We start from the raw sequence: 11259 nt of genomic DNA, 5'->3' as shown, positions 1-11259 counted from the left end.
ACATTTCTGGTAGGATAGTATTCATGTTATGAACATAGAACAAACATTTTCTAAATGTTTTGCTGCTTTGTGGAAATTAGCCAAATAATGGACGGATTTATCATTAATTAATGGTAGGAGAAGGCCCTTAATATGTGAAATTTATAGTGTAGAAAATCTGCAGAATTTTAGGTATTATGCAGCAATCTCACCAACCTGGAATAAAAGAAGAACAGAAAAAACAGAAGAACAACATTGCAAATGCATGTATCTACGTTTTACCCCCGTCCTGACATCCACAGTGCAATTAAGATCCGCCCCAAATTCTCGGAATGCCCAAGCCTGGGCATAACACCAACAAACAATCCAGTAGCTCTTTAATTTTTTTTGATGCTACCATGCATAGACTAATTGCTACGTAAATCCTGAATTCAACCCTCCAATTAGAAAGGTCACATCTACAAAGTAAATAGGTGACAAAGGCAGCCGTTATGAGCGCCAAAACAATGAGCACATTTTCACTCTCCCCGCCAACAAGGGTTATATCGACGGTGATTGGTGGGTGTTAGAGGCCAGCACTGGCATTGCTGGTGCGGATGGAATATGGGGAGGGGGGGAGGGGGGGGGGGGGATATGGACTCATCCAGGGGTGGGTGGGATTGGGGCTTACCAATTGCCTGGCAAGATGTGCCATGGGCCATTGTCCCGTCGAGAGGCAATCAATTGTCACATCCTGTAAACCCTACATGCAATGACAGGGGGGCACACTAGCAGAGTCTGCACGGCCATACTGCACACAAAACAGAGAATGAGAGGATAGGGGGAGAGCCAGAGAGAAAATAAGGAATGGGATTTGTTTTTGGGACGAGTGCAAGGCGACTTCAACCTATGAAGTTCTCCATGGGGTAATCAGGTTGGGCTATTTCCTTCGATGGAATACCTTCGCAATGGTCAACATGGCTAACTACAACAAGAAACGGAGTGACAACCCATATCATTGAGAATGTAAGTGTTGTGTCTTTTTCCCCCGCGAGCTGGTGCATTGGCTTTTTGACTTCAATGTTAGAGTTTAATGTTGGTCATGTACACTCTCAGCCTTCCAATATATGACATCCCTGTTTGGCCACCATCACCACCATTGATAATGTAAAAAAGAATAACTAATATAGTAACATTTGTATTGGAATGCTCTTAAGTCTTCTTAAAAAAATTAAGCATTCCTTATTTTATCATATTGGAAACTTTTCTAAATAATATGAGTGATATATACTACTTCATTAGCCAATACTGTTAAAAACAATAGTTGTAACCCCTAGGAACATTTCTAAATGAATAAACTACCCCTTTTCAAGTGATATTTTTAATTTGATGACCGTGTTAAAAAGAACACCATATTGTACGAAGGAATTGTGATAAATACGTGTGACACATATTTGTCTCTCCAGCCCAAGGGCATGTGGCAGTGAGACCATGGGTGACTGGAACCTGCTGGGCAGCATCCTAGAGGAGGTCCATGTCCATTCCACCATCGTGGGCAAGATCTGGCTTACCATCCTCTTCATCTTCCGCATGTTGGTGCTGGGGGTGGCTGCCGAAGATGTGTGGGAGGACGAGCAGACAGAGTTTGTGTGTAACACCGACCAGCCGGGCTGCAAGGCTGTATGCTACGACCGTGCCTTCCCCATCTCCCTCGTTCGCTTCTGGGTGCTGCAGGTCATCTTCGTGTCGGCACCCTCTCTGGTCTACATGGGCCATGCCCTCTACCGCATCCGCTTCCTGGACAAGGAGCGCCACCGGCGACGTGCCCAGCTGCGCGACGAGCTGGGCGAGCCGGAGGTGGCCCTGGAAGAGCACCGGCGCCTGGAGAGGGCGCTGCGTCGGCTGGAGGAGCAGCGCCGGGTGAAGAAGGTGCCCCTCAGAGGCTCCTTGCTGAGGACCTACATCATCCATATCCTCACACGCTCCGTGGTGGAGGTGTGCTTCATCCTGGGCCAGTATGTCCTCTATGGCCTGCGCCTGGAGCCTCTCTACAAGTGCGAGCGGCTGCCGTGCCCCAACAGCGTGGACTGTTACATCTCCCGGCCCACCGAGAAGACCATCTTCATGGCCTTCATGTTCGTCATCGCCGCCGTCTCGCTTTTCCTCAACCTTCTGGAAATATCCCACCTGGGAGTGAGGAAAATCAGGCAGACGATATATGGAGATAAGTACTCCGAAGAGGACAGCTTGATTTACAAGCCCAAGAAGAAGCGCACCTTGCAGCACCTTTGTCTTATGCGCCACTTGTCGCCTCATAACGGACCGTCAACTCAAACCTTATTTAAGGGGATTCCTGAGGGAGGGACGAACGCAGTTCATCAGAACATGGGGCTGAGAGCTAACCAGCAGACAACGACAACAACAACAACCAGACATAACAGCCTGGCTCCTCTTGGACACTATCAGACAAACTGCATCGCACCTGGATCAATGGTACCACAGAACCAATACCAGACCGGGCAGGAGGGGGCCACTCAAGGCCTCCAAACCCATGAAGGCCCAGAGACAAACTCCAGGGCCTTGATGGACCAACACCCTCTGGTCTGGCCTGCGGTTCCTTGTAATGTAGAAGGCTGGCCAAAGGAGCAGACTCAATACCCTGAGGAGCTCCTTCGACCCATGGAGCCTCCTCGAGTGCTCCAGACTCAGGGGTACAACATGGCCCACAGGCCCAGCCTCGCAGCCAGGGACATGGAGGAGGATGTGGAGAGAAAGTACTCGATAGGCAGTGACCTCTTTCATCTGAACCACAGGAAGACCAGCTTCATGGCAAAGCCTCCGTCCGAGAGCATGTCCACCATCAGCGGCTCCAGCAGCCCCTCGATCCATTCGTCGGAGGAGTCTGACGAGCTGGGCTCTCTGCAGGGGGACATGCCTATGATGCCCGCTGCTGGAGGGCGCAGGATGTCCATGGTGAGTGAGGAGCCACCACACGTCGGCTTCATGTCTAATATTAACATGAATGAATTCCCAATATGAAGTAGGAGGGCAATGTTTGACGCGTTGTATTTGTGTATTTGTATCTTTCTTGATGCACATTTTTAGGATTAGTTTTTGATTTCAAATACTGCTTTTTGCTTCGAGCATCAATTATGCCTTTTATGATAACACTTGATTTAGAGACTCAGACAGAGAGGGCAAGTTATCCCATCCAGTAATCCCAGGTATAAATGGGATACAAATGCCACAGTGCAGCGGAAAGCAACAATTATCTCTCAATAGCAGAGATAGAGAGGCAGAAGGTATGGACATGGCTTGAAAGCTGACCTGAAAAATTGAACATACAAAAGCTAGATATTGAGCACAAGGAACAGGAAGCATAATTGAGAAAGGAGAATGTTGACAAAAATAATGAAAACAATTAAAGGGTTTATATATATATATATATATATATATATATATATATATATATATATATATATATATATAATATGTCCCTACTTCTTAGAATGTGACCAACGAAAGAAAATGTGATACAAGTATTTTTTTTAACATTATTTGATATTTGATACTAAAGCTATGGTAGACAATTTGTTTTGGAAGCATTTTTTGTCTGAATTTTGTTGAATTCCCTTACATTTTTGGACTGGAATCATCAATCAATAGCTCTGATCGAAAAAAGAAAAGGGTATTTGTGGCTGTCATCATTCACTTAAGTCAGTCTGAAGAGAGTGATTGGATTGCCTTCCTGTCTGTGCACCTACCTACCCACCGAGCTGCCTGTGCTGCACATGCCTGGAGTCTTCAGAAAGCATAGAAAGACCTATTGCTAAAGCTAGCAAGCTAGGCTGTTTTTGAGGGAGTGGCTTATCTAGCTTACTCTGGTTGGTTTTTTCCCAATTGCCTACTCTACTTTTAGAACTTTTTTTTTCTTCAATATTCCATATATTCTATCGTCCACCAATAATGTTAAATTCCCTGTCTTTCAACAGAGTGTGTTCCTGGATATCTCCTCAATCATGAAAAAGTGAAGAGAAGAAGACAACGTAGCTCCAACACAAGTCACCATAACGACTATATGGTGTTATGGGATGGTGTTCGTAGTTGTGTACGGTATGAAAAAGCAAAAAGGATATATCAAAGATTCATCCACAAACATTAGTAAACAGTCCTGTTAACCTGGGCCAATAAATGCTACCAAGCACACAGCACAACTCCTAGGTAGTCACAGTACCAACCTCAAATATGTATTCCATTCCAAGCACCTTAAAATACACTTTTTTAAATCCAGATTTGAGGATCATTGGTATGGTTCAAATTGATTGTGTCACCGAAAACCACATACTGTTTGTGATATTGAATGTGTGAGAATGTAGACCCCTGGATTATGCGGGATATCCTTGAAGGATGGTGATGCTTATAATAGCATGGACTATTTTAAACAAACAAATGTAAAAGTTTTATTTTTTTCTAAGTCAATGACTTGTGTATTACTTGTAGTTATTTGTAAGCAACATTGTTTTATGGAAAAAAAATAAGAATTTATAAAATGTTAAAATTAAAAGCTTCCTAAAAAAATGGATTCCATTTTGCCAGCATAGCTTTTGTGATACTCATAGAAAAATGAAGAAAAAACAAACGCTAACTTTGAAATTGTCTCATGCTTTTTGTTTTATTCTGAACACAAAATGCCTAGACAAAAGAGCTGTTTTTCGTTCAAAACATTTGCATATCAAATAATCAAAACACGACATGTTACACAATATTTACAAAAGACCAAAAAAAGAACAGGCAAATTTCAAAAGTTCAACATTCATCAATAAGAAAAAATGGGAGAGGGCTAGATGAGGTTGTTTCTGCTAGTAACAGTCATGTTGTAAATACACGTAAAAAAATGTCCCACCAAAATCTACAAATACAATGATATAACCACTGTAAAAAGTTATGAAAAAAAAAAAAAAAGGTAAACTGCCTACATATCTATGGTTACAGTCCTTACCTAAAAGAAGAGGTATGCTGAATTGTCCAGGTAGATAAGTGTCAAGGAGTCCAGTCTGTTTTGATGAGGTCTGAGAAAACACAACCTAGGATTCAAGCAAAGCTGCACTTCCTATCCTCTGGAGTACCCCCTTCCAACACAAGTAGTCACAATAATCACGTCCAATAATCAAGTTTAGGCTTTAGTGCTATGCTGTTATAAATTCATGACGTATAATTCAAAACGTTGATTATTTTAACAAGCCTGAATCATTGAGTAAGTTATTGCTTTCATTAACAATAGTTGTTTAACTTATAGACCCTTAGCAGCCAAATTGGCAATACCCAGCAAATGTAACACATTATAAAACCTTTTCTAACTGTCAAATTAGAAGTTTCAAACAAGGCCTTCTTGTTACGCAAATTGTAGTTGTAATGTGCAGATGAGGATTTGGTTGAAATTCACTTAGAATTTCTCAATTTGTTTTGGACACACATTAAAACATTTCTCTTTTCAGCTCAAGATTTGACCATCAACTGTGTTTTCTGACTTCCTTAGATGTTGAAAGGGATGGGTGATATTTAGCTTTTTTGTTGCCATTGCATTATTTAACAGTTTTGTTTGAATGCAATCTTCCGCTTTCTGAGTTTGGGTTCAAAAACAGCTAAGGCAAAAGTTTGAGCTGCACTTGTCGGTTGATTCTAATTTCAACATATTCATCTAATTAACTGTAATCTTCCTATTAAAACGGCATCTCAGGGTCTGGCCTTGAGATGCATAAGCAGAAAAAACAACTGTTGTAAACATACTCTCATCCCTCTAAGTATAACTTAGTTAACAAGGACATTTGTGAGTCATAATATATCAAAGACATAATCTCATCCGTCTTTCGAATAGTCGCAGATAACCATGATTAAACACAATAAAAAGTTTTTTTTAAAACAACCATTACCGAACACAGAATCAATGCTAGGAAATAGGTAGTGGCCTATATTTTAGTATCTACCAGATCCCCAAACCACCCGCATCCCACCCTATTCCTTACACTACCACCCTCCCCCCCACACACAACCCCCCTTTGAAAAACAACAAAGTACAAATAAATAAATTAGCATGTTCACATGAATCAACGCCTATCTAACATCAGCTTTTCTTCAGTGTTTTCTTAAGGGTCGTTCCGTGTTTAGATTTATTTTTTTGACAATCTCTGGATTATTTGTGGTGGCTAGTTTCATCTTCAGTTAAACCTTACTGTCATGCTCTGGAATGGTTGATTATTTCATGACTTTGGGTCCGTCTTTGTAATAACCTATTGGTCACGTCTTTACCATGGGTATACTTGTAATCCATAACACAATCGTACATCCAATCTACAGAGGACGGCCCCAAAACCTCAAGGTCCAAAAAGGGGACCCCGAACAACATTGGAGACTCACAATTTAGATCTAGACTTTTGTTAAAACAGGTTCTGATCCTAAAACCATCCATGGTGTTGTAAAATGCAAAAATGTACAGGGCCAAAACCCCCCCCCACACACACACACGTCCAGCCAACATTTTCCATGTCATTGCCTACGCTGCCACGTGCTTCGGAATTGACTTAACAGCTAAATAATTTGGCATCTCCCTCAACCAATAATGCAATGATATAGTCTCCTTTTTGTTTTCTTGAAGCTTGTAATTTGTTAGTATGCACCATTAGATGCACTTAATCGAAAGCTGAAAAGAGAATGATCAGATATTTTGCGTGAATTCAAAAAACCACAACAAAAAAACGAAAATGTGAAACATTTTCAATTGCGCAAACGTCCTACATAAATATACCAAATGCTTATTCCGTAGGGGTAATTTGGCTTCTATGTACAACACAACATCAACAGTGGATCCCAGAGCCAAACGGAGGGACAACTCACTCATAGATTCAATAGACAATAAATTACTGGCTCAAACAAACGGTCTGATTAAGTTGCTCTGTTGAGGTCCGCCTGTAAGTGCCGGGGTCATTCCTCGATCCTCTGCTTTTGAACGCTAAACATGGCCTCTTGGAGGTGCTCAGATAGTGCTCCGACTTTGTGTTTTGCCAATTATTTGAAACATTTCCTTGTGTAGCACACATGTGTCCTCACTGTATCGCTCTGATATGGGGAAGTTAAATGTAAGGGGAGATAGGGTATGCAGAAAAGTCCACTTCAGTGCGGCGATTGTGAACTTGAAGTCCGAAGAAAGTAAAATTTGAAACCTTTGCATAATGACAGCTCATTCCACCCAGTTCATTAAAATGTACAAATTTTACAAATTCATACCTTTGGTAACATTTCACTTTAAAGTCCTGTTTCACTCCTTAAATGTTGATTGTTGATATCTGTGTCAGTTCTGACATCATTTCAAAACGTGTGTCATTTCATTTCTTAAGCAAATAACCGGAGTGGGTTGTGTTTGAACCATAGGTTAAAACGGACCCTGTTAATGCCACTGGAAAATATTTCCTGTACGTAAGTAAATAAGTACTTACAGCCACACTATGGTGGTTCTTAGTGGTTACAAGTTATGACAGGACTCTAAAGTAAAAATGTGTGTACATATTAGCAGGGAGACATTACTGAACATTCTGAGTAATTCCTGAGTTTAACCTCCCCTGGCGCACGAAAGAGAAGTGGGGAGCCGAGATAGAAAGAAAGAGAAGAAGAGTGACAGCAAGAGAGAGAAGGAGTGAGGCCCCATCCACAAGTGTACTTATTACTTATTATACTTATATTTCTGAAAACATACTTATTTTACCTACTTATATTTCTGAAAACATAGTATTGGCTATTTGTTTTGGCCTGTCGTCCGCTGAAAGTTGCATTGTGAAACCGATTTCTTTTTTAAACGGTGACATCATGACCTGAATTTGCTTTGGCAGTAAACCATCTGCACAGAGCGTCCTTGTTCAATTGGTATTTACCTTATATATTGGATACAAAGTCGCCACCTATTGGCCTGGCCAATATGCGCATTTTCTATCACTTTTGCTTTCTCGTTTGGGCAGAGATTTTCTAAAAAATTAGAAGGAACTGGAGTTTTGTATTTTCAAAATAAGATGCAAACATGTGGACGGGGCCCGAGAGAGAAAAAGCTGCCCGTGGTAATGGTATTGTAACCAGTCCAAAAGAGATACCTGGTGACCAGTATTGCTGATAAGACAACTCTAGTGTTGTTCATTACAAAAAAACAAAAATAACACCAACTACAAATTGGACTTCAAATATCAAGGTAGAGAGACATGTAAAAGATTCAAAGACTCGAAAACACGTAAAAGAACAAAGAGAAAATAATAAGAAGTAGATAGCCAGCGGCCATTTCTTTTTTCTTTAAGCACAACTGTGTGCCTGCTGCTCGGCTGTTGTGCACTTCTCCGTCATCTCCTGACAGAAGTCTACCGTCACGGTGGCGCTACATACATCCCCGCTGGAGACGCCCTCCTGCGATGAAGGGGGAGGACAAGGAGGCGGAGGAGAGACAGCAGGAGGCCCCCGCTCCTCCCGCCCCAAGCTGTACCCCTGCATCCCGGGCCCCCGTCGCTCCTCGTCCAGCGGCGCCCGATCCACACTCGCCGCCACGTTTGACTTCCTCCCTCCTCTTCTTGCTTTCCCCCCTCCTCCTCCTCCTCCTCCCCCTCCTCCTCCCCTTCCTCCTACTCCGGAGGAAGGCGACCCGGGGTTGGATGTGAGGTCGATGCTGGTGGGGGCCGCGCTGGCCCAAGCGGCCCGCGACAGAGCCCCCGCGGCGGAGGCGGAGTCCAGGGCGGGGTCGTCGTGGGCCTGGTCTGGGCTGCCCTGGGTGTCCCGACACACCTCCTGGGAGAGGTAGGAGAGGTTCTGCCAGAGGTCGGCCATGCACACCTTGAGCTGGTTGCGCTCGCTCAGTAGCTTCTCCTTCTCATTGACCTGCCCGGCGGGAGAGGACACACAGCGTACGACGTCTTAGTAAGGTGTATTCAACACCTTTCACTATTAAAGAATATGCAACACAACAACAAAACCATAATCATGAGACGGTTGAGAAGGGTCAGGACACCAACGAGTATAACGTTGGTCAAGACAAATCCCCGTAAGTAAAAGCTTGGGGGTCGGGGGTTAAGGGGTGTAGAGCTATAGGGTCGGGGGTTAAGGGGTGTAAAGCTATAGGGTCAGGGGTTAAGGGGTGTAGAGCTATAGGGTCGGGGGTTAAGGGGTGTAGAGCTATAGGGTCGGGGGTTAAGGGGTGTAGAGCTATAGGGTCGGGTGTTAAGGGGTGTAGAGCCCTAGGGTCGGGGGTTAAGGGGTGTAGAGCTATAGGGTCAGGGGTTAAGGGGTGTAGAGCTATAGGGTCGGGGGTTAAGGGGTGTAGAGCTATAGGGTCGGGGGTTAACGGGAGTACAGTAGAGCTAGGGTCGGGGGTTAAGGGGTGTAGAGCTATAGGGTCGGGGGTTAAGGGGTGTAGAGCTATAGGGTCAGGGTTTAAGGGGTGTAGAGCCCTAGGGTCGGGGGTTAAGGGGTGTAACAGCCATGAAGCATACCAGCTTGCGGATCTCCACCTCCAGGTTCTGGATGCAGTCGAGCTTCCTCTTGCGGCAGCGCTGGGCGGCGATGCGGTTCTTGCTGCGCCGTCGCACGTCGTGGATGAACTCCAGCTGCTCCGAGCTCAGCTTGTGCATCTTGACCAGGATCTGGAAGTCGTTGCGGGGCAGGTTGGTGATCTGGTCCACCGGGAAGGGAAGCTTCACCTGCACAACCACACAGTGTGAGTTTAGGTTCCTCTCTCGTGTTTCATGCGTTCTTTGCTTTACGTCAATCATTTATTGACTTTACTGTCTTTATTGACACTTTATTGTTTTATAGATATATATATTACTGTACATACATATTATTTATATATATAGATATATAAATGTATACACATATACATAGATGTATTCAAGTTTTATTTAAAATATTTTGTTCTTAATTGCACTGTACCTTGTTACTCTTTTTACTATCTTTATCTACTTACACAATTTTGCATTGTTAAGGAGATCTTGGGAAATACAAAAATATCATTGCCAACTATGACTGCTTTGCCTGTTATGTTGTGCTGTGACTAATAAAATAACTTGAACTTGTGTTTCATGAAGCCGAGATACAATCCCCTTGCACACCTCGTTGGAGACAAGAGATGACTCAACCAGTAGCAATGATATGCATTTCCATTGGAGGAATTTCATAACTATTGGGAGATATGAACATGTGTACAAGAAATAAAACAACATGGGAAAGAAGGGTAAGGATTAGGTTAGGTTAATTGCTGAGGTTAAAAAGTTGTGGATAATCATTTGAAAGAAAAGACCGAAGAGAAGCCTATCCAGTTGCCTTCACAATACAGTGGTGCACTGGGAGGAATAGGTCATATGTGTCCACTAGATGGCACTACAGAGCTGCGTTCCACGTCACACGGTTGAGCGGAACAATAGGAGCTCTCTTTCATTCACAACAAAACCGCATTGTATCTCGTATTTTTTTTTTTTTTTTTTTTACAGAATTCCTACGCTGGTCTAAAAAAAGGGTCGGAATGTTGATTCAGTGCTTAGGCCCGAGTGCCTCTTCAATCTGAACCATGAGGTCAAATCAAAATGCTTCGACCCCCTCTGCATTGGGCTGTCGGCCTATTTCCTTTGTTTGTGCGGGCCAAAGGCATGCAGGTTACACAACTTGGAGTGAATCTCACATTGTTGCCTTGTGTGTGTGTGATCCTGCCAGGGGAGGCATTCTTTGGTCTTTAAGCTATACCTCGTGCTAATTATGGGCTGGGATAGATTCCAGCCCATGACCTTGATAATGACTGGGGTGGGATCTACATTAGACGGACTACTTCTTTGTCATTGCCGGTCAGTTGCTCGTTAAAACAATTGGATTTATTTATTTAGATTTAAAATAAAAACGTCACGTAGCCTAACAAATATGCCTCTCCAAAAAATGTCTTCATAGTGAGTCATCGATACAGCCGCTAATTACTACTTCCGATTCTTCCAGATTTGTACAAAGGATCTCTCCTTTTGCTAGACGTAAGCATTTGCACCGTTGGGATTCTTGCGGTAAAGCCCTATGCGTGTTTGTCATTTTGATGTATACCTCTATTGTTTTAATGCAGAGATTGCATTGGCCAGTTATAAACCGGAGACTGTGCATTGTCTATTTCATATTATTTACTTTAACTTTTCTTTTTATTTGGTAATAAGCCATATATAGGAAGCAGCTGAACAACCACAAAACCATAAAATAATCTCCTGTGGGATCGTGTGTAATGACTTCTATATAGGCTATCCGACA

The 11259-nt window shown here is 43.1% G+C and overlaps 2 protein-coding genes across 2 annotated transcripts in view; one reads left to right on the top strand and one right to left on the bottom strand.

Moving 5' to 3' along the window:
- Positions 1–672: 672 nt before the first annotated feature.
- On the top strand, positions 673–4979 carry gja10a (gap junction protein alpha 10 a). Its single transcript, XM_060051830.1, has 3 exons — positions 673–984; positions 1425–2931; positions 3951–4979. Exons 2-3 carry the CDS (start codon positions 1450–1452, stop codon positions 3987–3989), a joined length of 1521 nt encoding a protein of 506 aa, XP_059907813.1. The 5' UTR covers positions 673–984; positions 1425–1449; the 3' UTR covers positions 3990–4979.
- Positions 4605–11259, bottom strand: part of LOC132457577 (transcription regulator protein BACH2-like) — a 32351-nt gene continuing 25696 nt past the window's right edge. The window contains exons 4-5 of the mRNA XM_060051829.1: positions 9474–9680; positions 4605–8862 (exon numbers count right to left, since the gene is read on the bottom strand). Of these exons, the coding sequence (XP_059907812.1) occupies positions 8287–8862; positions 9474–9680 (783 nt within the window). The 3' untranslated portion in view covers positions 4605–8286. The remainder of the gene's footprint in view (positions 8863–9473; positions 9681–11259) is intronic.

Source organism: Gadus macrocephalus, chromosome 5 (genome assembly GCF_031168955.1).
Source record: "Gadus macrocephalus chromosome 5, ASM3116895v1".
Lineage (NCBI taxonomy): Eukaryota > Metazoa > Chordata > Actinopteri > Gadiformes > Gadidae > Gadus > Gadus macrocephalus.
This window is presented reverse-complemented; position numbering and strand designations above follow the sequence as displayed.